Here is a 26567-nt window from a genome sequence, read left to right as displayed (position 1 = left end):
GGGTGGAAGGGGTACGGGGGAGAACTTGAAGCTAACAAGAACAGACACTCTTTGGAAAAATGATCTCACCACCAACCTCTACAATAGCGTCCTCTGGGTAAGAGGCCTCATCCCAAAGACTACATAAGGAAACAAGGAGGTCAAAGTTGGACCCAGCGTCTAAATTTCTCCTGTGCTTCCTCAAATGGGACACTTAAGGCTCAGAGAGGGGAGAGAATTCTCCCAGTGATACACAGCATTCTAGCTCCTGGCCTTCCTGATACTGAACACAGCAGGAAGGGTAACAGGCAGGTGCCAGGGCAAACATAAATAGCTTAATCCTCCTTCTCCCCAGACTTTTAAGCTTAAGTTAGGCATCCTGTGAAATCTTTTGGTCACAACTGAAATAGCTGGTGATCCCATTCCTGCCTCCTAATAATACATCGTGGGCGGCTATGAGCTCAGGACACAGGAATAAGTCCTGGAACAGGGCCTAGGCTGGGCTGTGTCCCACAACCCAGGGCCCTGGACACTTACTTGTGGGCACGAAGCTATAGATGGCCAGCAGCAGGGTAATGGCCAGAGGGAGCATGTCACGGTCCATGCTGTCCACCTGAGAGTCTGCGCGCTGGGCCTTATCCGGTATCCAGAGGCAGGGCTGCTGGTGGGCGCCGGGGCCGGCGTGGGTTCGCACGGGGACCCGAAGGGAGCAGGCGGCCGGAGCAACCACGTCCCTGCTCCAGCCTTCTGAGGTGGCGGCGGAGAAGTCAGGAGAAGTGGGCTCGGGACTCACAGCAGGGCAGGGTTCTCTAGCTGACTGGATGGTAGGAAAGAGACACTGGACTCTTATGGACAGCGGCTGTAGTTGGTCCTGGCCTGGGGACGGGACACAGATGGAGGCAGGGGTCTGACCGTCACGGCAGGGAGTTCAGCTCATCCAGCCCGGCCCAGAGAGGCAGGAAATGCGCTTCCTTAGAGAAGGGGCCGGGCCAGGCTGCCTGCCAGGCGAGTAGAGGAAGTGCCACAGGCTTTGTCGCTGGGTGGGGGGCCCTGGGCTGGGGGAGGCAGGATGATGGGAGGGACCAGGCTGCCGACCTCCCCCATGCACCCCACCCTCCATCCACCCCTGCCGATGTTGACTGGTAAGGACATATCTGGGAACCTTACAGGGGACAAGGTCTGGCTGAAGCCTCAGAAACTCAAGGTCCCATTCTACAGATGAGGAAACAAATGATGGGCTGAGCCTTCAGGAAAGATGGTGCTGGGATTCTAGCTGGTCCCCGCCAGCATCAGCACAGACTTACAGAAGGATTGCTCTTGGTTGTGCCCCTTGTATTACAGAGAGGGAAACTGAGGCCCAACGTGAAGAAGACACATTCCCAGGTTAGATAGTAGAGCAGCTGAGACTATACTGTCTGGGCCCAAAGAAGGCCATAGAGACCATAAGGGCCCACACAGTAGGGAAAACACAGTGGACTTGGTAGCATACACCTATAATTCCTGCCCTCTGCAGGCCAGGGCAGGAGAGCTGTGAGTTGGGGGCCAGCCTGGGCTATACATCAGTGACACCCTGTCTCAAAGGAGGAGCAGGCACAGGCTTTCATGACATTTCTGAAGTCTAATGGCCCTGGGTTTGGACCTGCCTTTGCTCATTTCCAGGTAAGACATGGGGCTGAGTCCTTAATCTCAGTGACCTGCTTATAATGCAGGGCACAGTTGTGTCCTCTTCCCTAGGCTCTTGGGAAATTTCCAAGGACCAGAGCACAGAGTCCTGGGCCAGGCCTGCAGGATCCACTTGCCAAGCCATACCCCGTCCCTTGACTAAGGTGACAATCCCAGAAAGGCCCATCTTCAGTCTGCGAATAGTAAACCCATACTGAGTGCCAACCGTGTTGCTAGGTAGGGCTTAGGATCCAGCCCAGGAAAGCTTGGAGAAGAAAAACTGAGCTGCCTGGAAAGGTGTCGGGGACTGGGGGAGTCCAGATAGAGCAAGCGGAGGAGGCCAAGAAAGAACGGGGCTGTAGGCTAAAGCGCTCGTGTAGGAAGTGCTTGGATTATCCTGGGGCGCAGAGAGGTTAAGAAGCTGTCTCTGGGAGGGCCTGAGCTCCGGGCCTTTACCCCTGGGGCCAGTGCGAGTCAGTTGTCTGGAGGAGGGAAAAGGCTGAGAAGCGCAGCCTCTGAAAGGAGGTCTGGGTTTTCAGGCCTGGCCTCTAGGCTCCCTCTAGTCTTTCTCATGCCTCAGTGGCCAGGCCAGGCCAGCAGTTTGTCTCTGCAGTGGCTGACAGGAGACAGGGAGGGTAGGTGTGGTTCCCGAAGGCAGCCAGGAGGAAGGTCAGCTTGCTCTCAACCAGGCAAGCACGGGAGACCTAGCCTCACCAGACCTCCTGGTGATGGCTGCCTCTGCCCTTCCCTTCAGCCATGGAGATAGCAGATGGACACTGGGACTCCAGAGGGCAGGACGGGGTGGTGGTAGCGTGGCTGTGAGCTTCTGTCTCTACAAGCCCTAACAGAATCTGTTTGGGGAGCAGTCAGCCCAGCCCGCCCGGGGACTAAGCTCTCCACCAGGACCCACCCTGGGCGTTTACCTTCTCAGTATCAAATTGTCACCACTGACTCAAGGCCTGCTCCTTTGGGCTTTGTTTTACACAGGTGGAGGCCAGCTTGATAAGAAGCTTGGAGAGTGGACACCTCAGGGCTGCCTGACCTCAGCCCGGGCTCCACACCTCAGAGGGCAGCTGGTACAAAGACTGTGAGAATCACAAGGGAAGGGGGCAGCCAGGAGATCCTCCGGGACACCAGGACAAAGTCTTCGAGTTCCAGGCCCTTCCAGAGACGGACTGGTCTGCCTCTCCAGGCTTCTTAACCTTTCCACACCCTGCTGTCTCAGGGTGATCCAAGTACTTCCTACTTCCATGCCTGAGCCTAAGCATGGCCACTTCTTGGCCTTGTTTTGTTTTTTAGAGTTTTTTTTTTTATTTTTTATTTTTTAAACAGGGTCTCACTGTGTAGCTTTGGCTGTCTCAGAATTAGCAATGTAGACCCTGCTGGCCTCAAGCTCATAAAGATCTGCCTGCCTCTGCCCTCCTAAATGCTGGGATTAAAGGTGTGGTGCCAAGCCAGGCACAGTGGAGTTCACCTATAATCCCAGAACTCAGAGAGGCAGAGGCAGGCAGATCTCCATGAGTTCGAGGTCAGCCTGGTTACAAAGTCCAGGACAGCCAGGACTACACAGAGAAACCTTGTCTGGAAAAAAAAACAAAAAATAAAATATATAAATGAATGTGTGCTGCCACACCTGGCCCATGGACCCTTTTAAAGGTCCTTCCAAAAGCATCTCCATGCAGCACAGCCATCTCCGCTCAGATCATAAACAAGACATATGCGTTCTCCAGGCGGAGGCTCCAGGTGAAGTGGAGGCATCTGTGAAGTGGCAGCTGACGGGACTCCTCACTGCTCCCAGCTTTTCTCAGGCAGAGGCAGGAGGATGCCTGCAAGTTTAAGGCCAGCTTGATCGACACAACAAGGTCTGGGTTACCCAGGGCTTTGGAGCAAGACCCTGTCTCAAAACACCAGAAAGGAAAGGGAAAAAGAGGGACAACAAGATGGCTCAGGGTGAAAGTGCTTGGGTTTGACCCCTAGGGCCTACGTGGAGAAAGAAGAGAACCAATTCCCCCAAATTGTCCTCTGAACTGCACGTGTGTGTTATGGGACATGCGTGTCCACATACACACATATACAAAAACACAGTAAGCAAATAAATAAAATGTAACTTAAAAATTCTAAAAAGACAGGAACTGGGGAGAGAAAGCCTTACCAGCAGGCTTTAGGGGGCCCTGCCCAGGGATCCTCCTAAGCGGACGAAGGGTGTGGGGCCACCGGCCTGGAAGCTCTGAGCAGAGGTTGTCCCTGCCAGTTTGCAGCCCGGGTGATGCCTCAATCCCTAGGGGACATCACCAAAAGTCCCAGGAGGGCAGGGACTTTGACGGCCTCTGCTGGCCTCTGCTGCTTTGGCCCTTCAGGGCCAAGGGACTTGGTTTCTTGAAATCTTTTTTCTTCTTTTTCCTTTTTCTTTCTTTCTTTCTTTTTTTTTTTTTTCTGTGTAGTCCTAGCCAGGACTCACTTTATAGACCAGGCTGGTCTCGAACTCACAGAGATCTGCCTGCCTCTGCCTCCCAAGTGCTGGGATTAAAGGCCTGTGCCACAGTGCCCGGCTTATTTTTCTTTTTCCGGAAGGATCATCTCGAAGGCTGGCTTTCAATTTGTAATCCCCCTGCTTTAGACTCCCAGGTACGGGGATGCCAGGTGTGTACGGCCAAGCCCGGCAAGCTATCTCTACTGAAAGCATGAGGTGCCTTGAAAGCCACGTGGGCCTGAAGACGTTCTCATTTCTTATCCCTTGTAGGTGAAACCAGTCATGGGCTGTTCTTTCCCCAGAAGCTGTGGTCTCAGCCCCTTGCAGGAAGGGAGAGATCTGAGCAAACCTCAGTTTGCTCCCAGGGTGCTCTCTCCTCTGGGGGGTGGGGCGGGGCAGGGGGTGTGATGCATACACTTCATCGCTTCCCTGCTCTGGAGGGATAAACAAGGGTGAGAGAGAGGGGTGCCACCTTTGGCTCTGTCCCCAAAAGACTGCCCCCACATCAGTGGTCTCTCCCACTGAGGACCGCAATCCAGCCAGCATCTATCCTACTGCCCCAGGAGCATCTCCACATCTGCCAGGCCAAGCCACCTGTGTGAACACACCCCTCACCACGGCCTCCCGAAGCTGTCCCTTGGGAGTAGCCATCTGTTTGCTGCAGAGGCTCTAATCCCAATGTAGACGCTCTCCGGGGCCTCCTGTGCGCACTCCAGGAGAGACATGGCCCCCAGCCAGGAGTCCCGCAGTGGGCTCCATCTTCTTCCTGGTGGGGCCAGGAAGGCCTGAGCGGCAGGAAAGGACGAAGCACGTCTGCCTTGGCCCCTGGCCACCAAAGGAATGTCAGGCGGCCCCTAAGGACCCCAAGGCGGCCGTGAGTCTCCAGTACCGGCCTGCTGCCAGGGGCCGTTACTAATTGCAAGGCCAGATCCACTCAGGCGCGGTGAGGGGAGCGCTAGGCCAGGAGTCTGGGTACCTGACTCTGGCCCATGTTAGCCAGGGAGCCTAAGGCAAGGCAGTGCGACTTTCTGGAGCCTCAGTGCACCGTGGGGGGGAGGGCAGCCTGCTAGCCTATGGGGACTCAAAATACAAGATTGGGAAGGCTCCATCACTCATGAACTTACCTGGCGCAGCATAAAATGCCTCTTCACAGCCCATCCTCCTTTCACGACGGAAGTGAGGAGCAGACGTGCAAACGCACGGGAGAGCAGCAGAGGATGTGTAGGGTTAGACCTGTTGGTTTTCCCTTGTTTTCAGAACCTTCTGTCCTAGTTTCCTTGTCACATTCCGTGTCGCCTTATCTGTCACCGGTCCCTCTTCATTCCCCCTCCCACAGCCTTTACACCCTTTTCCTTTTCTCTTCACTCTTACTTCCCAATCAGGTTCTCTCAGACCTTGGTGACCAATGACATCATATCCTAAGCCCAGGGACAAGTCGCCTGGGGAACTTGGGCTCAGGTAAGAAGAGGACGGACCTCTGGGAAGTCGTCTGTGCCCCGTCCCTGCAACGTCCTTGAATGGCACGCATCCTGTGCCAGTTCCCTTTAGTCCTGACAAGCCACTGGGCTACGGTGCCCGCCAAGGTCCTGACCATAAGACAGCGTGGACAGGTTCTTTCCAGCCTGCAGGGCAAGGGCCAAGTCTCTTTTAGGAACTTGTTGCAAGTACAGACCCTCAGCTGGGCTTTGTGGCACAGGCCTGCAGTCATACCAGCTCTTGAGAGACAGAGGTGATCCTCCGTGAGTTCAGGCTTAGCCTAGTCTGCATATTGTCACAAAAAGCCAAGCCAGGGGCCGAGAGATGACTCTGAGGCTGAGAGCACTTGCTGTTCTCTCAGAGAGCCCTGTTTTGTTTTGTTTTTTTCCCAGTGGCCCACAAATACCTGTAACTTCAGATGGAGGGATCTGACTTTTTCTGGTTTCCCTGGGCACCAGGCACACACATGGTGCATATAGATACACGCAGGCGAACACATCACATAAAGTAAAATAAACAATATATATATATTTTGAGATAAGGTTTCTCTGTGTAGCCTTGACTGTCCTGGACTTGCTTTGTAGACCAGGCCAGCCTCGAACTCAGAGATCCACCTGCCTCTGCCTCCCCAAGTGTGGCATTATAGGCGTGTGCAACCGTGCCTGGCTAAAACAAAATAATTTTTAAAAACAGAAAGAAAAGCCACGTCAGGGGGCTCAGGGGTAAAGTAACTGAGCCTGACAGTGGGTTTGATTCTCAGAACCTACGTGGTGGAAGAAATAAACTAACTCCCACAAGTTGTCCTCTGATCTTCATGTGGATGACATGGCCTTCACACACACACACACATACACACTCAGGCACATGCACAATAAATAGGTGTTTTAAAAAGCCAGACTGGATCTGGGAGTATTGCTCACTTGATGGAGTGCCAATTCGAGGAAGCGCACATGTGTAATCCTAGCACTTGGCAGGCTGAGGCAGGAGGATCAGGAGTACAGTGAGAACCAGGCTAGCCTGGGTTACATGAGGTTTTATTTCAAAGGACAACCCCAAACCATGTTAATTCGACAGACCTGTACTTTCTCAGCATCTCCGGGAGCTGTTTCACATGCTCCCTAGTTCAGAACTGGAAAATTCTGTTCCCGGTGGCGCTATGCGCACAAAGAGCTTTCCATGCCTCGTGGACACCAGCCTCTCCTCCCTCCCCACAGGACCCTCCCCAGCTCAGGGCTCCAAGAAGCCTCTGACTAGTCATCTGCCTCATCCCAGTCTGTCTTCTCAACCACCTTGCCTCAGGTCTCAGTCTCTCTTGTCACTGTGAACCTTTAGGCTCTGGCTCCATCCAAGCCCTCTGCACCTCCTCCCTCTGGGCACATCGAGGTCACATCCTCACCGAGTTCTGCTCCCTTCTTCCTTTTTCACAGCCCTTTCTCTGCTCTGTGCAGGAGGCCTGTTCAAGTGGAATTCACCACTATCGGCGACCACCATGTCTCAAACAGCTGGCGAGCTCCCCTTAACCCTCTCTGACTTCCTATTCTTCCTGCTTCCTGCTTCTTGTTCACGCCACCCAGTGACACTGGTTCCAGTGTTTCTTGAACATGCTGAGCACAGGGCCTTTGCACGCCATGTTTTCTTCTACTCCCTTCGTCTAGGGACAAGGTTTTCTCTCGTCTCAAGTCTCTAAAACAGCACATAGCAAGGCCTGTCCTGACCATCCCTTTCAACATTTAATTTTATGTGCATGTCTGTGTATGAATATGTATCACATCTGTGCCGTGCCCAAGAAGGTGAGAAGAGGCATTGGATCCTCCTCCAAATGGAGTTACAAATGGTTGTGAGCCACTATGGGGGTGCTAAGGATCAAACTCAGGTTCGCTGTTAAGAGCAGCCACCTCTCCAGCCCCTTTTAAAATGGCCTTTCCTGATGGCTAGGCTTTAAAAACAGTGACTTCTCTTCCAGAGGACCCATCACCTACATGGCAGCTCACAACCATCTGTCACTCCAATTCCAGGGGATCCAATGCCCTCTTCTGCTCTCCTCAGGCTCTAGGCATGTTTGTGGTGCAGATATACACCCAGGCAAAACACCCGTACACATAAAAAATAAAATGCCTCTCTCCCATGAACAATGGGCCTTAGGGCCACTAGCTGCTATGTTGTCCTCTCCCATCAAGAGAAGTTTCCTGAGGTTAAGGGCTATACCGTTTCTTTTTCTTTATAGAGCAATTTTGTTCTTGTTTTTTTTTTTTTTGTTTTGTTTTGTTTTGTTTTGTTTGATACGGGGTTTCTCTGGAACTTACTCTGTACAGCTGGCTGGCCTGGAACTCAGAGACTGGCCTGCCTCTGTCTCCTAAGTGCTGGGATGAAAGGTGTGTACACCAGCCACCAGTTCAACTCGTATTATCCTTAATTATGTGTAGGGTGTGTGCGTGTGTGCGTGCGTGTGTGCGTGCGTGCACGTAGGTATGTGCTTGTGCACTGTGGTACCCAAGGAGGCCAGGAGCATCAGATCTCCTGAAGCTGGAGTTAAGGTTGTGAGCTGCCTGAGGTGGGTGCTGGGAATAGCAAACATTCCAGACACACCAGAGGTACAGATGATGGGCCTTGTCACCTGCTTGCACGGTGCCAGGTCTCCTAAGAGACCCCAGAATGTGGGGGTGGAGGCATGTGACCCTAAGGACAGAGTCTCCTACAGAGGGAACAACTTCCCCCAAATGCAGCTGGTCCCGGGGGTCAGGCTCCCCTGCATTAGAACAAACTCCCTCAAAGTGACCTTCTGTTCCCCACGGCAGGAGCCACATGGATCTTCCTGTGGCAACCTGTACCCCAAGATCTGAAGTACCCGTGGGCCTGTAATCCCAGAATTCAGGAGAATTTTGAGTTTCAGGCCAAAATTTTGGGTTCCATGGGCTTTGTAGGGAGACCCTGTCTCAGAAAAAAAATCAAGAGCGGATTCTTGCTGGGTAGCGGTGGCACACGCCTTTGATCCCAGCACTGGGGAGGCAGAGGCAGGTGGATCTCTGTAAATTCGAGGCCAGCCTGGTCTACAAAAGGAGTTTCAGGACAGCCAGGGATACACAGAGAAACCCTGTCTAAAAAAAAAACAGACAAAATAATGGATTCTTTCTGAATCCTTTTTTTATTTTTAATTTTCCAGACACTTCTAAGCAGTTTAAGAATATATTTATGAAAAAAAATTCTTATGTATATTAAAAACTCACTAGAACCACCCAGGAGGCTGGGACTCCTGAGCAGGGCTCCAGGGACCTCTGAATTATGTTTTGAGCTTGCAGAAGGGAAACTAAGGCCCTAGAGATGACCTTGCCTCCGGGGGAGGGGGGGCAGGCGCTGGGAAGACAGGTGAAAGTGTTGCTCTGTGGTGTGGGGTAGACTCTAGGCCCACTTCCCCAGCAAGGAAACCTGTGTTCACCGTCTGTGCAGACTCAGAAGGGCTCCCGGTCCCCAGCCTTAAACACCCCCATCTCGGAGCCGCCAGGCCTTCCTGTTTACTCGAGGCCCCTCTCGGGCTGGGAGGCGACAGCCTTGGCCTCCTCTGCTCCCCGCTTCCTTCCTCTCCCACTTCAGTGCCTCCGGCCCAGCCGCTCAGGGGGCCCTGGGGCCAAGTCATGGGGGTGCAGTCCAGGGGAGGCATCTGAGGCCACCAACCCACCAATGCCCGCCATGGAGTATGCCCTCTCTGGGACTTGAGTCTCAGGAGCATCAATCTTACAGGCTACAGAGGACATTCCCCCATGTTGCAATAAGTGGCTCCGGGGAATGTCCCTCGAGACCAGATGACAATGACAGCATCGGTGACCTTCTGACACCTGCCACGCCCACCTTACTAGAGCAGTGACGCCACCGAAGACCCTCGCTCCCCCCCAGCGGCCTGCTGCCTTCCTCTGACCTCTGCTTCCCCAACTCAAGAGTAGAGTTGGTTTTCCTGAGCTGATTGCAGTGTGATCCGAGGGCCAGCTGTCTGGAGGCCATCACTGCACCTGACCCGCTTTGTTTTGTTTTGTATTTATTTATTCAGCCCAGGCGGGCCTCAAACTTGCCACGGAGGCGAAGACCTTGGATTTCCGATGCTCCTGCTTCCTACCCCAAATGGCACAATGACAGGTGTGTGCCACCTCGTCTAGTTTCTACAGCACTGGGCACCAAACCCAGAGCTCTCTGAGTGCCAGAGGAGCAGTCTACCCACTGAGCTAGATCCCCAGCCCTAGACCTGATTTCTTTTTCAAGAGACTCATTATTTTTGTATGTGTGTACATGAATGTGAGTGTCCTTGGAATCCAGGAGGGTTTCGGGTCCCCCTGGAGCTGGAGTTACAGGCAGTTGTGAGCTCTCACCCCCCTCATCCCCGTGTGGGTCTCTGGAACAGAACTTTGGTTCTCTGGAAGTGCAGCAAGAGCTCTTAGCCACAGAGCCGTCTCTCCAGGCTCTGCCTTTTGTGTTTCTTTTAGACAGGGTATAGCATTCTTGTGGCCCTGGTTGAACTTGTATTCATGATGGGCCTCCTGCCTCAGCCTCCCAAGGTTGGGTTTACGGGTGCCTAGCCAACCTTTTTTTCCAAGCTCCTTCAAAATCTCGGTGTTCAAGAACTGCTGTTTGGCTGCAGGTCAGACCTTCTTGCCTGGCTGCAAGCCCTCTCATGAACCCCACCTACACGGAGCCTTGTTTTCAAGGCTTAGCTTGACCACTTATACCCTCGTTGCATACGAGGTAAGTATGTAGGAACAGCGGTACAAAAGGAAGCTTTGACTCCAGAAGCCAGAGAAAGACCCGGAAGGAGGAACTGCATCAGGAATTGCTGTCCTCAACACAGAGAGGCCTAGCCCAGCTAGGGCTCAGTGACCAAGAACCCACAGAGTATGAACATGAGGTCCTGCAGGGACCAATGCAATGTGGGTCCTGCATCATGCCCTGGCTTCAGCAAACTGGCTGTGAGAAACTCTGGGGAGAAACGGGAAGCCACACAAAGACTGCGCACCGACTGGCTGGGTACCAGCGCGGACCCCGCTGCTGCCAGAACAGGCTGTGGGCGTTAGTTGGAGGAAAAAACTCCTCCAACTGATCTTCAAGTCATCCGTTAGGACTGAAGTGTCTTCAGTGGCTCAGTTCCTGAAGAACTCAGTCGAGTGTGTTCTCGGGGCTTCGGAGGTAGAAGGAGGAGGCTGGGGCTAGAGCTCAAGGTCAGCCGGGACAACACAGCAAGCCTCCTCTCAAAGGAGTGGCTTCTTGGCAGGGCATGGTGGCATAGACCTTTAATCCCAGGATTCCAGAGGCAGAGACAAGAGGATCTCCTTGAGTTCGAGGCCATCCTGTCCTACCCAGCAAGTTCCAGGCCAGCCCGGACTATGTGATGAGACTTTGTCTCAAAACAAAAAGTTTTTTTTTTCCTTCTGTATCTATATGGAAATGACTTTGTCCTTACAGTGTAATGCCATTACATATTCTCTATACTGTCTTATGGTTTATCAGTGATCTAGAGACCACTGTAACATGTCGGAAGGTGTATGCAGGTTCTAGTTTGTTTTCTTATTTTAGCAGGGAGTAGAGTAGGGGGAGGGTCTTGCTCTGTTTTGTAGGCTGCTTGGAGAACCTTAGGTATACCTGGCTGCCTTGAGTTTTCACAATCCTCCTGTTTCTGCATCCTGAGTGCTGGGATTACAGGTGTAAACTGCCACTACCAGCGCCCCACTTTTATTTATTTATTTATTTATTTATTTATTTACTTATTTATTTATTTAGTGTGTGTGTCAGTCCTTACATCATGACCTAGGCTGGCCTCCATTGTTTTGTTATTTTTTGTTTTGTTGTTGTTGTTGCTGCTGTTGTTTTGTATCAGCTCTTACATTATGAGCCAGGCTGGCCTCCACCTACTTGTGGCCATCCTCTGCCTTGTGATAGAGGTATAAGCTACCAGACCAGCAATTAATCTCTTGCTCTTTGAGGATGACCTTGAACTTCTGATTCTCCTGTCTCTATGTCCCTATGAGGCACAGGCAGGTGCCTCCTGTGAGCTCCTGTAGAATTTTACAGAAGGGATTTAGGTATACTGAGCTCTGTATACTCAGGGATCCTGGAACCAGGTCCCCTCAGATACTAATGAACAAAGTGATCCAGTAATGTAGAGTTTTCTTGATCAGCCTGGTTTTCATAAACTGGGGCCCACTTGAATTAATTGAGCTGTAATTAACACATAAAGATAATGGGGACTTTTCAGGCCTTTTTCTATGGCTTTCTCCTCTCCCGTGCACTTTCTGTCCACTCTTATGCTGACCTTAAGACAACCATGTTCAGCAGGGTTTTTGAGTGGGAGTCCGTGTGAGGGTATATGCCTGCCCATTTAACAGATATGGCATGGACTGTGTGTGTGTGTGTGTGTGTGTGTGTGTGTGTGGTGTGCACACAGCACTGAGGGGAGCAGTTGCAGAGTTGCTTAGGGCTCCAGAGCCTTCCCCTTTCCTGAAGTCGACATAGGGGACAGAGGCTAGGTAGAGAGAATTCACCCCAAACCCTAGCCCAGCAGAAGGCTGTGCCTGCTGATGCTTGCCCTCTCCTCCTAACATCCATGTCTCAAGGTCTTCTTTCAATACACTCACCTTTTATAACTGAAATATGTTTATTTATTTTAAAGGACAGCTCAAATAGGCAATGCAAAAGAAAAGGTGGCCCCACTGGCAGTAAACAGAACGGAATGAGCACCGTCACTCCCAGGGCAGGTGCCCCTGGGGCAGTTGTGGCTGCTGGCTACAGGTTATCTGGGTCTTAAGGGGAAGTCACCAGGGATAGGGACCAGGGACTGGTGAGCACCAACAGAGCCTTCCTATGTGACGAGATCAAAAAATGAAAGAGTAGAAGAGAGGTGCCAGCTCTTCTGGGGATCTCTCCTGGTGTCCTCTCCAGGTCTCAGGCCTGGTCCTTGATCCCACCTCCATGTCTATGCCTCAGACTCCTTAATCAGCATACTCTTGTCCTAACACCGAGGATAAGGGTTGCAACACAGCATGACAACCGGGTTTACAACCAGCCCAAAGGGTGGTGAGGCCTGGCAGGGCCTTACCAGAGGAGCCTTTGAATCCCTTCCTCAGGAAGACCACACCTGACCTCAACTTCCCACCTAGCTGTTATGACCACTGCACAGCTCCTGCTGCCTGGTAGCCACATGACTCTAGTTGGCATACTTGTGGCCCTTTGCCTTTTGCAGCCCAGGCCCCAGTCAGACATAGTCCTGCTCAGGCTGGAGATGTAGCTCAATTTGTAGAGTGCTGGCCTAGCATAGACAAGGCCATGGGCTTGATTCCCCAGCACCCCAAAACCCAGAAGTGATAGCAGCACTCAGGAAGAGAAATGGAGGCAAGAGAAACTGAGGATTAAGGGTGTCCTCAGTTACAAAGCAGGTTTGAGGCCAGCTTGAGACACAAGAGATACCATCTACAAAAAAAAGAAAATTCATTCCGGAGAGATGGTGACTTAGGGCCAAAGCCATCCGACAAGGCTATGAGTAACAGAGGCTGAACTCCAGACCCCAGGAGCAGCCTGTCAACCCAGGGACACCTAGGCTTGACATGGCCTGGCTTAAGGAATGGCTTAGGACCCCAGCAGAGCTAGATGGAGACAAGACAGCAAGGCTGAGGCACAGGCAAGAATGGGCTGGCTGTGCTGGAGCCTCTGGCTGTGGCGGCATGAATCACCTCGATTGGAAGCAAAGAAAAGGGAGTGAGCCCAAATGTCCTTGGCAATTCCTTTAGTGCTCAGATGTCCATGGGACAGGATAAAGTGGCTTCCTGTGTCTGTGCACAACCCGGCAGGGTGGAGGTGCTGGGCTTGAGCCAGGCTGCCTGGGGTCAGGGGGCAAGGGTGGGGCAGGCTGGGATCTGGCCAAGGGCTCCGGTTACTTCAGCGAGTCCAGGTAGGTGCAGACCTGGGAGAAGACACTGTCCACTGTGCCTTCGGCATTGACCTGTGGGGATACGGGCGATGAGGGCAGAGGTGCCATGGCAGGGCCCGCACAGCCCCACTCCAGCAGCCACTCACTGAACGAGGGGGAGGAGGAGGAGCTGAGGCAGGGGGGGCATGGCCTAAGGTCCCACCGAGAGCTGAAGGTAGGTCAGAAGGGGCTCCCCACCTTTCGCACAATGCCGCGCGTGTCATAGAAGGAAATGACAGGTTCTGTGGCCTTGTAATAGGTCTCCAGCCTCTTTTTGATGGTTTCCTCATTGTCATCCACACGGCCACTGGTCTCCCCTCGCTTTAGGAGTCGTTGGGTCATGGTCTCAGGGCCTGCGTCCACATACAGTAGCAGTGTGGGCTGCCCGATCTGTGTAGGATGGACATTGTATCATTGGGATCCATGCCTGCCACCATCTCTCAAGCCCTACATGAGACCTGCCCAGAATGTCAGTCCCTTCCCAGGGCCCTCCTAAAGGCACATCCCCTGTCACTCGCTTCAAACCTCTTCCACAGCTCCCTAGAACGTTCAAGAGAAAGCCCAAAGTCCTTACCTGATCTAGAGCGACTGCGTGTCATGTTCTTGCTGCCCCCTCCACCGCACCGCTACTCTCCTTCCTTTGGCCTCACCAACCTACACTTTTATCTGTCTCCATCTCATGCCAGGACAGCACAGGTCCCTCTGCCCCGCTTTCCCACAACTGAGACTGACTGATGCGTGGCCAGAGCCTCATTCTTGACAGGCAGTCTTCTAAGATGTGATCCTGCATTCCTGGTCCCCCAGTCTCCCTTCAGCAGCCCTTAGGTGTTTACTTATGACTCTCCACTTCCCTCAGCCGGTATGGGAGCTGAGGGATGATGAGACTTGATAAAGGGGGCTGGAGAGATGGCTCAGAGGTTAAGAGCACTGGCTGTTCTTCCTAAGGTCCTAAGTTCAAGTTCCAGCAACCACACGGTGGCTCACCACCATCTATAATGAGATCTGGTGCCCTCTTCTGGCATACAGGTGTACATGCAGGCAGAACACTGTATACGCAATAAATAAATCTTTTTTTTTTTTTTTTTAAAGACTTGATAAAGGATTCGAGCAGGGGCAGAGTGAGGACTTTCAGGAAACCCAGGTGATGTCACTGTCATTGGCATAAGCCACTCATCACGAAGATGGCTTGAAGAGGTGTGAAGGACCAGGACCTGGCAGTTCCTAACTTAAGTTCAGTCCCCAGTATCCCTCACAATATCCCTTGCCCAGGCTGGGCCTTGCATTGAAGCTGGCGATGGCTACCTTTTAGGCTATAAAGTTCCCTCAGAGTGAGGAGCCTGCCTCTGTGTCACTGCCAGATCCCTGAGCCTGGTGTGGTCTAGACTGGGACTTCCTTGACCAAAGGTAAAGAAAGCCAGCCTTGGGCCTGGGCCAGGAGGTCTACACAGCTGTGAGACCTCTGTCCTTGGGACCCCAGCTAAGTCAGTTCCCAGAGGCCTCTAAGCAGCTGTCATCCAGACATCACATCAGATTGTCACTCACAGCTCCCTCTCCTGCCTCTGTCCAACCATGAAACCTTGGAGCAGGCTACTGGGCCCTCTGAGTCTGGTGTCAGCCTTCCGGGTGGGTGCAGATTCAGGGCGACAGCATTAGCTGCCTGCGGGGAGGGTGACCCTGCCATCCTGCTGACGTCAGACAGTTTACCAGGTGCTTCTCTTAGAGTGGCAAAGGCCAGACCAGGGCTGCCTCCACCCGTCCATCAGATCCTCTAAGTCCTCTGGACCAAACACAGCAGGCTCTGTATCCACACTTTGGGTGGAGATAGTGAGGCTTGGTAACAGCTAAGTCTCTGGGCAGAACGTCTCTGGCTGGAGCCTCAGTTTCTCGGTCTGACACTAGCCACCCCGAAGCAGCTCTGGGCACTTCCAGGCCCACCCCTCCTCCTTCAGTGCAGTTCTGGCGCCCCCTAGTGTCAAGAGCAGAGAACTTCAGCTACTTGTACTCCCAGGGGCTGCCACCAAGCCCAGGGAAGCTCCCTAATAGCTGGGGAAGGGGGGAAAGACAAGACTGTGCCTCACGGTGGCTGCAGGCTCTTCGGCCTCAAGGAAGCTAGGCCAACTCCCATTTCACAGACTGGCAAGCCAAGGGTCAGAGCAAAGCAAGCGTTTTCTTGAGGTCGTTCGTTCACTTACAGGTCATGACGTATAGTCTGAGCCCCACAGAGGTAGGCAGGAGTGAGGCTGGAGGTACTCGGACCCCAGCCCATCAGGTCCCCTGTGTGGCCTTAGACGGTGTAAATGTGTGCATGGATGCGTGTGCCAGCGTGTGGGCTCCCCTGTAGTGCACACATGTGCACATGCGTGCAGTATACCTAGCCTTATGCACGTGTCTGCATCCTATATTGCCTACTGCTTGTGTAGGCATGGGTCATGCGCACGTCTGTCTGTCTGTGCACGTGTGGGGTGATGCCCCACAGGATGAAGCCTCTCAGATCCTCACGCCTTTCTTTGAGGTGGTTATGGCAGGTCCCATAAGACCTTCCCACCTGGTCCCTGTAGCCTCCGCCTCCAATACCCCTCCCTCTCAGCTGCAGCCCAGCCCCTTGGCCAACAACCAGTCAAGGATCTTACCCTCTTTTCAAACTCTTCTCCCTGTTTCACCTCCCTTGGGTAGCCATCAATCAGGAAGCCATTGGAAGAATCCACTTTGGCCAGCATAGCATCCCGGAGCATGTCTAGCACCGTTTCCTGTTGGGAGGCACCGGGGGTCCTGAGCCTTCCCTCCCTGCCTCTCTGAACCTTGGCTTTTGCTGGTCCATGCAAGCTGCCCTCTTTCCTGGGGCATGTGAGCACCAGCAAGACCCCCCTCTCGAGGGTTAGGCTTCAGTGAACCCCCTTCCAAACCTGGAGAGTTCCTGGACCTGGGCACACAGCTCCTACAGGCCTTCCCCGCCCCACACTCCAGCTCAGGGTTCTCAGGGAAGGGACAGACTAGGATACAATTGGCTTAGGATTCTAAGCATGACATAAAATGTAGGGGTAAAGTGTGGGGGAAGAAGGGGACATGTGGGCCAGCAGGATGGCTCTGTGGGTGGCGTTTGACACCAAGCCTGATAACCAGCATTTGACCCCCGGGAGCCATATAGTGGAAGGAGGGAACCAATTCCTTCAAGTTGTCCTCTGACGGCCAGGTGGGTACCATGGAACAGGCATACCCCTCCCAGTAAACAAACAACTATAAACTAACAGAAGGGGGACCTCCAGCATAAAGTCAGGGGGTCTGAACGCAAGGCTGGGTTGTCAGGGAGGGGTGAGTGCTGACAGAGAAGATCTTTCCAACCATAAAGGAGCGTATGAGAGAGAATTCAAGACACTGGGGGTGGAGAATGGGAGGCAGAGCTGCATCCTACAGGCTCTTAGTGATTTCGGGAAGCAATTTTTGGCTAAGGGCAGTGGGGACCCACAGCAGGCTTCAGAGCTAGAAAGGACCGTAGTCATCCTTGGCAGGGTGTCACAGGCTCTGCTGGGCTCGGGTTCAGGCCCTCCACCATCCCTCAACCCGACCCCTGACAGGGCCCACTCACCAGAGGCACCAGCTGCCCCTTTTCCATGATAGCTGACAGCGTCTTGCCCCTCTCTGATCCAGAGCTGACTTCTGCCCGCAGCAGGTCCCCAGTAGAGAGGTGGGTGTAGCCATATTTCTGCACAATCTTCTCGCACTGGGTGCCCTTTCCTGAGCCAGGCCCGCCTGCAAGCACCCATGCGTTCAGAACCCCCCCCCCAAAAAAAAACAAATTCCTAGGAGGGACACCACCAGGGTCCTCCATGAGAAGGGAGCATAGTTCAGGGAAGAGCCCCCAGCACTTGAGAGGCAGAGGCAGGCGGAGCTCTGTGAGCTTGAGGCCAGCCTGGTCTACACAGTGAGTTCCAAGATAGCTAGAGCTATGCAGAAAAACCTTGTCTCAAAAAAAAAAAAAAGGAAGAAAGAAGAAAAGACAAAAATCCTACAGTGCCTGCTCAGACCCTCCCTGCCCGCCCACCATGCGTTTGACTATAACTCACCCACCACAAAGATGATCTTTGCTTTCTTCAGCTTCTCTGTGGAGAGAACAGGGGAGCAGGAATCAGCCACTGGCTAGACAGGCAGACAGAGACACCACTGTGACCCAGGCTTTGTGCAGAGTGAGCTGGGATGAGCACCGGGTGTTCTGAACAAGCCCAGACACAGTCTGGAGGCTAAGAACTCAGCTAAGAATTCCGAGGTTAAGGGACTGGGGTGGCGCCTCCCAGGGTGGGGTGGAGGGTGGAGGGGTGCTGGACCCCAGGTGTTGGTCACCTCCAGCCTTTCTGCCTTCCTCTTCAGGGAGTTCACTAGAGCTGCAGCCCATGATGCTGGTCATGCTCTGCTCTCTGGCTTGGCCCTCACATTGCTGGCCAGGCCTAGCAGTACTAATGTGGAGCTGGCAACCACAACATATGTTGCCATGGAGATGGTTGCCAGGCAGGAGGGGCTTCTGTGGGCAAGTGGAACTCTTACTCAGACAGGGAGGTATGCAAACTCCCTAAACTGCTGTCTTTTATGACCCACAGCCCTAGCGGCCTACGGCCGGCCTGCGGTGAGGCTGTGTGGCCTGGCTAGTCTGAGTGGGGCCCTGGGTCCCATACTTGATGCTACAGAAAAATGTCACAACCCACTAGAGAGAGGGAAACTGAGGCCTAGAGAGGGAGGGGCTTACCTAAGGGACATCTGAACCCAAACTAGAACCCTGGGCTTTCTCCTGGGTTTCCAGTCCACAGGGTGCTGGGCAGGGTCCTCAGCAGGAAGCAGGCTCTCCAGGGGGAGTGCCTAAGGCTGAGTGGCAGCTAAGGGATAGACCAATGACCACCGACCTTAGGTGGCAGCAGCACTCATGTCTATCACGTTCTTTAAAGAACCACCCAGGCAGAGGCCCAGCGCCACAGCATGGTGCTGCCAGAAGCCAGAGCCCGTCCATTCCAGGCACTCTGCCCACACCCCAGAGCTTATAAGCCAGGAAGACTCAAGACTTTAGGGTCCATCCCACTCGCTGAGTCCCAGGAAGGGCCAGACATAGATGCCTGCCCACTGCTCCATCCAACCCTCTCCTGACCATACCTCCCCACCCCTCACCCCTACCACTTGAAATTGCCGCACAGCGTAGCCTCCTCCCCAGGAAAGGGCAGGCTTGGCTATAAATACCAGCAGAGGTGAGCTCTAGGGTCCCAGAAGCCTCAGGAAGGCCTTGCTGCTTCCAAGATTAGGAGCCAAGCATACGGTGACAGGCTGGAGGAGAAGGCCTGGGGCCTCCTCCAACCCTCCCAGACAATCCCTGAGAGAGCCCACCCCTTCACACATGGGTATGCCGAGGCCAGGAGGGGACCTCATACCTTCCATCCTGCTGAGGTCTGGGAGCTACGTCAGCACTCTGTAAGACAAGGCACAGGCAGGGTTGAGGGGTTCTCCTCCCACCCCTGACTCAGCTTCCACCAAGCCCCACCCACAGCAACCGCAGGTAGGTGCCAGGCTCCCACATGCAATTTCCAAACTGAGAGGCCGAAAGAGTAGAGGGACACCCAGAAGGCAGGATGACCTTGGAAAAGTCACCTTCCTGCTGGTTTCCACTGTCTCTGTCTCCCCTCCAGTGTGTGCCTTGGTCTGAAGAGGAACGTGAAGAGCAAGCGTGGAATCTCTCACAAGAGTCCCCAGTGTGTGGAGGCAGTGCCTGCCAGGTGCCTGACAACGCTCCCCAGGGCCCAGGAATGCTGGCAGGAGGCTCCTGCTTTCTTGCCTGGGGACAGGACATGTGGGCAGAGGGAGGCACAGAGAGCCAGAGACACTCCTGGGGCACAGCGCTGTAAGGTTTGTTGTTTTGTTCTGCTTGGGTCACTCTCTATAGCCCAGGCTGGCATCAAGCTAGCAGCAATCCTGTTGCTCCTGCCACCGTGGCACTGGGTTAGCAGGTGTGCGTCACCACCCCTGGCCCTTTGTGGTTTGTTTTTAATTTTATGTGTACTGCACGCATGTAAGTGTACCACATGAGCGCAGTACACGAAGAGGCCTGAAAGGAGCGCCGAGTCCCTTGGACCTAGGGTTACAGGTGGTCTCGAGCTGCCATGTGGATGCTGGGACCAGAACCTAGGTCCTTTGGAAAAGCAGCAAGTGCTCTTAGCTGCTGAGCTGCCTCTCTAGCCCCTTTCCGGTTTCTAAAGTAAAGTGGTTCCTGGCTCCTGCCTGAAGCAGGCCCAAGTCTATTGCTCACATGGCCCTGCTACTCACCCCCTGGGGAATTCACTCCGCTGGCCCCTGCTTGCCCATCCTTTTGTCACAAGCCCCAACCCCTCCGGCCTCTTCTAAAGTACTTCCTCACTCCCTCCTTGTCCCACCATCCTAAGACCTTCAGTAGCATTCTTGTCAGCCTTCCGCCCTGGGTCTCCATCCCTGGAACATTCTTCCATCCTCTCACCCTGGCTTCAGGCCCCAGGGCCCTCCCCATCCTTACCCGGGCAGTCAAGTCCTATGTCAGCATGCATCTCCCCACAGACCGTCCACCTCTGCCTGCATACTCATACTTCAACCATCTCTCCAGACTTTCCTTTCTCCAACCTAGACCGCCGTCCACCTCCACAGAGCCCCGGATGCCGCACGCACGCACGCACGCACGCAAGTACGCACGCACGCACGTACGCACGCACGTACGCACGCACGCACACAGACATAGCGCAAAGGGCATATTTTTCTTAGCAAGCAACTATGTGACCCTCCTGCTCATAGCCTTTCATGTATGGTACTCTTGGCTCCCTAAACCAAATCTGAACCCCTCAACCTAGCTGGCAGGGTCTGGACAATCTGGCCCTTGCTCTCTCATCCAGTGAAATGTTTCCCCCTCCCCCTCCCTCCTCCAGGTCTTTGCAGCATTATACCCAATGCTTGGGGGATATCTTTCTCCAATGCTACAGGAGGCCTCCGCTCAAGTTTCACCTCCTTCAGGATGCCTTCCTAGACTGCACCCCACAATCCCACACTGATAGGTGCTCTCTCTGAACTTGTGGTTGCAGACCACCCAGCATAGGTGTCAGAGTATTCTTTGTACCACGGGCCTTGTTCTAGCCCTGATTGGCCTAGCAGGGGATAGACACTGGACTGGGCACCTCATTCCATCCTGTCTGCCATCTGGGGAGGAAGGCAGACCAACCCTGGGCTGTGGCCGGGGTCAAGGTTAAGATTGGCACCCAAACCAGACAAAAGCCGTGGGCCGCTTTGCACATATCCACAGCCTGAGAGGCAGACTCTAGGCTCGCAGAGTGTGCGGGAGGCAGCTTGGAACTGCCAGGCCCCTCGGCAGCTGCCCAGGGAAGGAGTGTCCCAGGCACTGGACAGCCACCAGGGTGTCCTAGGAAGTCACTCCCCTCCACCTGCCCCACCCCCTCCTGGTAATCTAAGTCCCTCCGTCCCACACACACCTGCCACTTCCTTGGTCTAAAATAACTTAGGACCTGAGGAGGCCTCCAGGAGGCCAGGGGTCCCGGACAGAGTAAGATTACAGGCTGAGCAGCCAGGCCTTATAAGGTTCCCTGGGGCAGGGCCCCAGTGTTCCTAAAATGACTGTCTTCTAGGTGGTTCAGGGAGCAGAGGCTCCAAGGGACAACCATCTCCAATCACTAGGCCTGCTTGTCCCAGTTGCTTGCTCAGCAGAAGCCCTCACAGAGGCCGGCTATCTGATAGGGTTCAAGTCACAACCCCATCACTCAGCTGCGTGACCTTGGGTTGCTGATGTCCCCTTTCTGGACAGTCTTGCTACTTGCTGAATCGTCCTGGGTAAAAGCAGCTGAGCAGAGCCCAAAGGCCCCTGCAAAACCCCTGATCTGGCAGGAGGTGCTGGCAGGGCTCCAACATCCAGAGTCCCCAAGTCCTTCCAACACTTGAAGTGACATTACAGCTCTTGGAGTACACAGGCTGCCCCTACCCAGGTCCTCTGTCCAGCCCCCTCCCTTAGGGCCTCAGCAGGGATGTGCCAAGGGTATGATGGACCTGAAGCCTCAGGAATACCAGGTGGGACAAAGGGGTCTGGGAAGCTGGGAGGACACACACACACACACACACACACACACATACACGCTCACACAAACTGCCAAAGGGCAATTCACCCAGAGCTGACAGAACACACATGCAAATGCACACGGCTCATAACCATAGATACGAATATAAAAGACAATCGCAACCCGAGGGTAGCCTGGCACTAGCACCCCCACCTTCCCACAGGTGATGTCGCCCCCACTCCCCTTGGAAGCTTGCACTCGGGCAGACGACAATGGAGCAGTCACACACTGACCTGGGGGAGGTGTGGTGGGCACTGGGGCCAGTGCGTGCCCTGCCTGTCCTCTCAGCCGCCTGCAAAGGCGACTATTTATAAGGCTGTCAGCGCGCACGCATGGCATGCTGGGAGCCAGCACTCTGGCGAGATGGCAGGGAGAGAGGGAGGAGGAGGGAGAGGGGGGAAGGAGGAGGGGAGAGGAGGAAGCAGACTCTGATGAAAACCCCCGTTAAGAGGGAGCGTCCCCACCGCGCACCCACAGGCCACACTGTGCCCACATTACTCTCCACAGACAAAGGTTCTATAGCTGGAGAAACTGACGTTCAGACAACTTGTGTGTGTAAAACCTCACGATGTGTTGGTGGCAGAGACCAGACCAAGGAATTAAGGGAGCAGACCAGGGTGTGGACTTTGGGATTCCATGGTCACGGTCCTCATGCGCTGAGTCCCCTACCCTGAGACATTTCTTTTATTGGAAAACAACAACAACAACAACAAAAACTCTTTGAGCTCCTCTGGCATCCCAAATATCTGGCTGTTAGGTAGATGGGCCAGCCTTGAGCCCATGAAGCTGCTGGGCAGTGCCCCATAGCTGAGCACAGAGATAGGGACTTTCAGAAAGCTTTGTGGATCCAGACGGGGGGGGGGGGGGGGGGGGGAGGGCGGGGCTGTTGTAAAGTGTGAGGGCTCTCATTGGTGAGCCCAGAGCAGACTCCAGCTGTGCCCAGGAAACCCCCAAAGCACAGAGCAGGACCCAGGGGCCGCCTGAGGCTCACATGCCTACCGAGAGCTCTACAGGACAAGCGGCACAGGGTGGTAGGTACTCGAGGGCAGAGATGGACCGTCCGGGTACCATCCGGGTTCAGAATTCACCATCAGGCCACATAAGACCTCCAAAGCAGTGGCTCCAAATGCCAAGGCATGAAACTGTTTTGTAAATGCGAGGGAGCCAAGGAAGGTTTGGGTGATGCCTGAGCACCAGCAGCGGCCTCTGTACCCAGATCTAGTCCCAACTCTGCCACCTGTGACATCAAGCAACCTTACTTTCTCAGTGGTGGGGGCTGGGGCAGACGTAGTGAGCCAGAGGTCCTGGGTTGGTCTGAAAGACCCTCCCAAAAGACTTAGATGGCTGTGTGCATTGGCACAACCTTTGGGGAAAGCAGACGACAGTGTCATCCAAACATCTGCCAGATCCTACTTGAGACACTCATTTGAGCCAACACGTCCTAAATCCCAGCCGGGACTGACAGGAGCCATGCAGGAGGCCTGGGAGGTGGTGACTCTGTCATAAAGTCTGACTAAAAAAAGACACTTGCTGGGGTAGCAGGCCCCTTTGTGAGAAACATGATGCACACCTGCCCGTGCCGATCTCACCTGAGTAAAAATTATTCTGGATGCAAGTGGAGCGGGGGCTGTACTGGAGGAGTGTGCATGAAGCCCTGGTCCATACTGCATAAACTGGGTGAGGTGTGCAAGCCTGGGATCCTAGCACTAGAGGAATAGAGACAGGGGGATCAGAAAGTCAAGGTCATCCTTGGCTATAGAGGGATTATCAGAATTTAAGGCCATCCTGGTCTATATAGGGGGTTCCAGGACAGCCAGGGCTACATGAAGACACTATCTCCAAAAGCTGGCTCAGGGGCTGGAGAGATGGCTCAGAGGTTAAGAGCACTGGCTGTCCTTCCAAAGGTCCTGAGTTCAATTCCCAGCATCCATGTGGTGGCTCACAGCCATCTATAAGGAGATCTGGTGCCCTCTTCTGGTGTGCAGGCACACATGCAGGCAGAACATTGTATACATATAAAGTCTTTTAAAAAAAATTTATTTAAAAAAAAAAAAGCTGGCTCAGCTGGACATGGTGGTACATGCCTATAATCCCAACACTCAGGATGCAGAGGCAGCGGGATCTCTGTGAGTTCAAGGCCAGCCTGGTCTACAATTAAAGTCTAGGACAGCCAAAGCTACACAGAGAAACCCTGTCTCAAAAAAACAAAAACAAACAAACAAACAAAAAACAAAGCTGGCTCAGTGATTAGGAATACTTGATCTTGCAGAGGACCCAGATTCAACTCACAACTGTAACTCCATTTCTAAGGGATCTGACTTCCAACAGCACCAGGCACACAAGTGCTGCACAGACATCCATACAGGCAAAGCACTCATGCACACAAAAATCTAAAAAATAAAGACTAGTAGCATGCGTGTGCGTTGGCTCGGGGTGCTTCTTTTGCAGAGCCTGACCCCAGATTTCTCCTCTATACTTTTCCCCGCTTTTGCCTCCCCACCCCCCATTTTCCTTTGAGACCTAATCTCACACAGCCCCCTGGGTCCCCCTGCCTGCTTTGTACTGGGATTACAAGCACACTCCACCATGCCCAGTTTCCTTGATGCTAAGGATGGAGCCAGAGCCTTTTGTGCACTAAGCAAGCTGTATTCCAACTGGGCTGTACCGAAGCCTTTTTTATAATTTTCTTTTACATTCATTGTGCGTGAAGGGGAGGTGCACACGTGCCACAGCACACTTGTAGCGGTCGGAGGACAACCTGCAGGAGCCGGTCCTTGTCGCCCACCCTGTGGATTTCGGGGGTTGAATTTATGTAGTCAGGCTTGGCAGGAAGCACCACCACCTGCCGGGTCATTGCACCTGCTCTGTGCTTTAATTTAATATATATACATACATATATAATTAAATTTATTCATTTTATGTGTATTTTGCCTGCATGTATGTATGTGTGTGCAGTTTGGTGCTCACAAAAGTCAGAAGGCGTCAGATCCTCTGGAACTGGAATTACAAATGGCTCTGAAACAACACGTGGGGGTTCTGGAAATCAAAGCCGGGTCGTGTGGGTACTTAGAATCACACTCAGATCCTTGAACTCTGAAAACAACAAGTGCTTGTAACCACCAACCCCCCTCCCCGGCCGCCACCCCCACGCCCGAAGGCCCCTTTTCCTTTTTCTATTTTCTTTCTCGAGAAAAAAGACAAGGTGTGCCTATGCAGCCCTGCCTGCGCCGGAACTCACTTATAGACCGGACTGGCCTCAAATTCACAGAGATCTGCCTGCCTCTGCCTCCCAAGTGCTGGGAGCGTGTGCCACCACGCTGGCTTTAGGATTTCATTTTTAATTTACGTGTACAGCATGCATATCCAAGGCCATGTAAGGACCAGAGGAGGGCGTCAGGTCCCGTGAAGCTAGAGTTACATGCGGTTGGGAGCCACTGGAGGTGGGTGCTGGGGACTGAACCCTGGTCCTCTGGAAGGGCAACAAGCACTCCTAACCACTGAGTCATCTCTCCAGCCCCTAATGTACAACATTTTATAACTAGAAAATTCTAAATCATGAGCAAATAAAAGTGAAAGTAGTTCAGAATACTAAAAGAATATTTTGAGGGCTGGGGAGACGGTTCAGCAGTTAAAGAGTGTACAGTGCTGTTCCAGGGGAACCAAGTTTAGTTCCAATCACCCACAACTGCATGACTCATAACAGCCAACAACTCTAGCTCTGAGCGAGAGCCAACACTTCTGGCTTCCCTGGCCACCTGTACTCATATGTACATGCCCACACACAGACACATAATTAAAAATAAAATTAAATATTTTGACTACAGAAAGGAATTCCAGGGCTTGAAAACAAACCCCATAGTGGTGAGAGGGAGAGAGGTCCAGATGACCCTGGGCCAGCCACACTGAGGCCCACAGCTGGCTCAACTGCGGGTCAGCACTGGGATACAGGGGTGGGTACGGCCCGGGAGCACTGGCGGAACAGGAAGACCAAAGTCTGAAGGAAACATCTGGAGAGGAAGCTGGAAAGGGAGAGACTCGGAAGGTGTTTTAAGGGAGAGGAGACATGTGGCTTCACAGAACCCCCCCAAAGGAGGGCAGACAGACCCAGGGGCTGGAAAAACCTCAAATGCCAAATGAGGTAGCTTTGCTCCTGGCCAGGGAATGAATGGGGAACTATAGAAGATTTCAGAGCCGTGAAGAGGTGGGCTCCAGAAGCCAGCAAGTATCCAATGGATTCCACCCGAGAACTGGGGTGAGGGGTCTAGGCCCTGGGACCTCTAGCTCTCAGCTTAACTGAATTCCCAGTAATGGTCCACATTCAGCATCTGACCTTTTCACACCCACCTGTGGGCAAGAAGAAGCGTCAGTATCACGGGAGAAATTCTATCCAGACACACTTGGCAAGGCAAGATCCAGTTTCCCAGAAGTCTTTGCATGGGAGGTTAGCAGTATGCTCTATCTCAAGGCCCACACAGGGCTCAAGACACCCCTATTATGACACTGTTAGCTTCTGCTTCTCCTCGATGCCTGCATCACAATGGTTGTTCGGCTCCTGGTTCTTCTGCCCTTCTAGGCCTGTCCAGCCTGCTGCTGTCCCACAGAGAGCAGCAGACAAGAATCACCAAGGCTTTGCCACCCTTGGGTGGGTATTTCTGGCTACTGGCCAAGTAGCCCTGAGTCTCCTCCCTTGCCACTCCCTACTGCTGCTGTCACAGTTACTGGTCCCAGCTGACACTGATTCACTGATGTCACCTAATATGGTTTGTGGCATCTGATGATTAATGGACAACACGGAACAAGGAACAAATCCTAAGTGTCTCCCTTGCCTCCCTGCCCTGGTGGCCCACCATCTTGCTTGGCTGGGAGCCCAGGACGGCTCTCTTTCTGACCACCTCAGCAGCCTGCCCTTGTCTCACACAGTCTCCCT

The 26567-nt window shown here is 53.4% G+C and overlaps 2 protein-coding genes across 4 annotated transcripts in view; both read right to left on the bottom strand.

Annotated features, from left to right (window-relative positions):
• Positions 1 to 950, bottom strand: part of Eng (endoglin) — a 33869-nt gene extending 32919 nt beyond the window's left edge. Inside the window, exon 1 of the mRNA XM_021660475.2 lies at positions 517 to 950. Within this exon, the coding sequence (XP_021516150.1) occupies positions 517 to 583 (67 nt within the window). The 5' untranslated portion in view covers positions 584 to 950. The remainder of the gene's footprint in view (positions 1 to 516) is intronic.
• Positions 951 to 12199: 11249 nt separating this feature from the next.
• On the bottom strand, positions 12200 to 26003 carry Ak1 (adenylate kinase 1). Of its 3 annotated transcripts, none has more exons than XM_021660376.2 (7): positions 25985 to 26003; positions 18932 to 18969; positions 17588 to 17623; positions 17110 to 17273; positions 16157 to 16273; positions 13725 to 13916; positions 12200 to 13559 (listed from the first exon to the last, which is right to left on the bottom strand). In XM_021660376.2, the coding sequence occupies exons 2-7, from the start codon at positions 18936 to 18938 to the stop codon at positions 13491 to 13493; spliced, it is 585 nt and encodes a 194-aa protein (XP_021516051.1). In that variant the 5' UTR covers positions 18939 to 18969; positions 25985 to 26003; the 3' UTR covers positions 12200 to 13490. The 3 variants fall into 3 exon arrangements, with proteins under 3 accessions (XP_021516051.1, XP_021515975.1, XP_060245928.1); XM_021660300.2 differs by lacking the exon at positions 25985 to 26003 and adding an exon at positions 21874 to 22000; XM_060389945.1 differs by lacking the exon at positions 25985 to 26003 and adding an exon at positions 20044 to 20062.
• Positions 26004 to 26567: the final 564 nt, after the last annotated feature.

This window comes from Meriones unguiculatus, chromosome 8, assembly GCF_030254825.1.
Source record: "Meriones unguiculatus strain TT.TT164.6M chromosome 8, Bangor_MerUng_6.1, whole genome shotgun sequence".
In the NCBI taxonomy this organism is placed as follows: domain Eukaryota; kingdom Metazoa; phylum Chordata; class Mammalia; order Rodentia; family Muridae; genus Meriones; species Meriones unguiculatus.
This window is presented reverse-complemented; position numbering and strand designations above follow the sequence as displayed.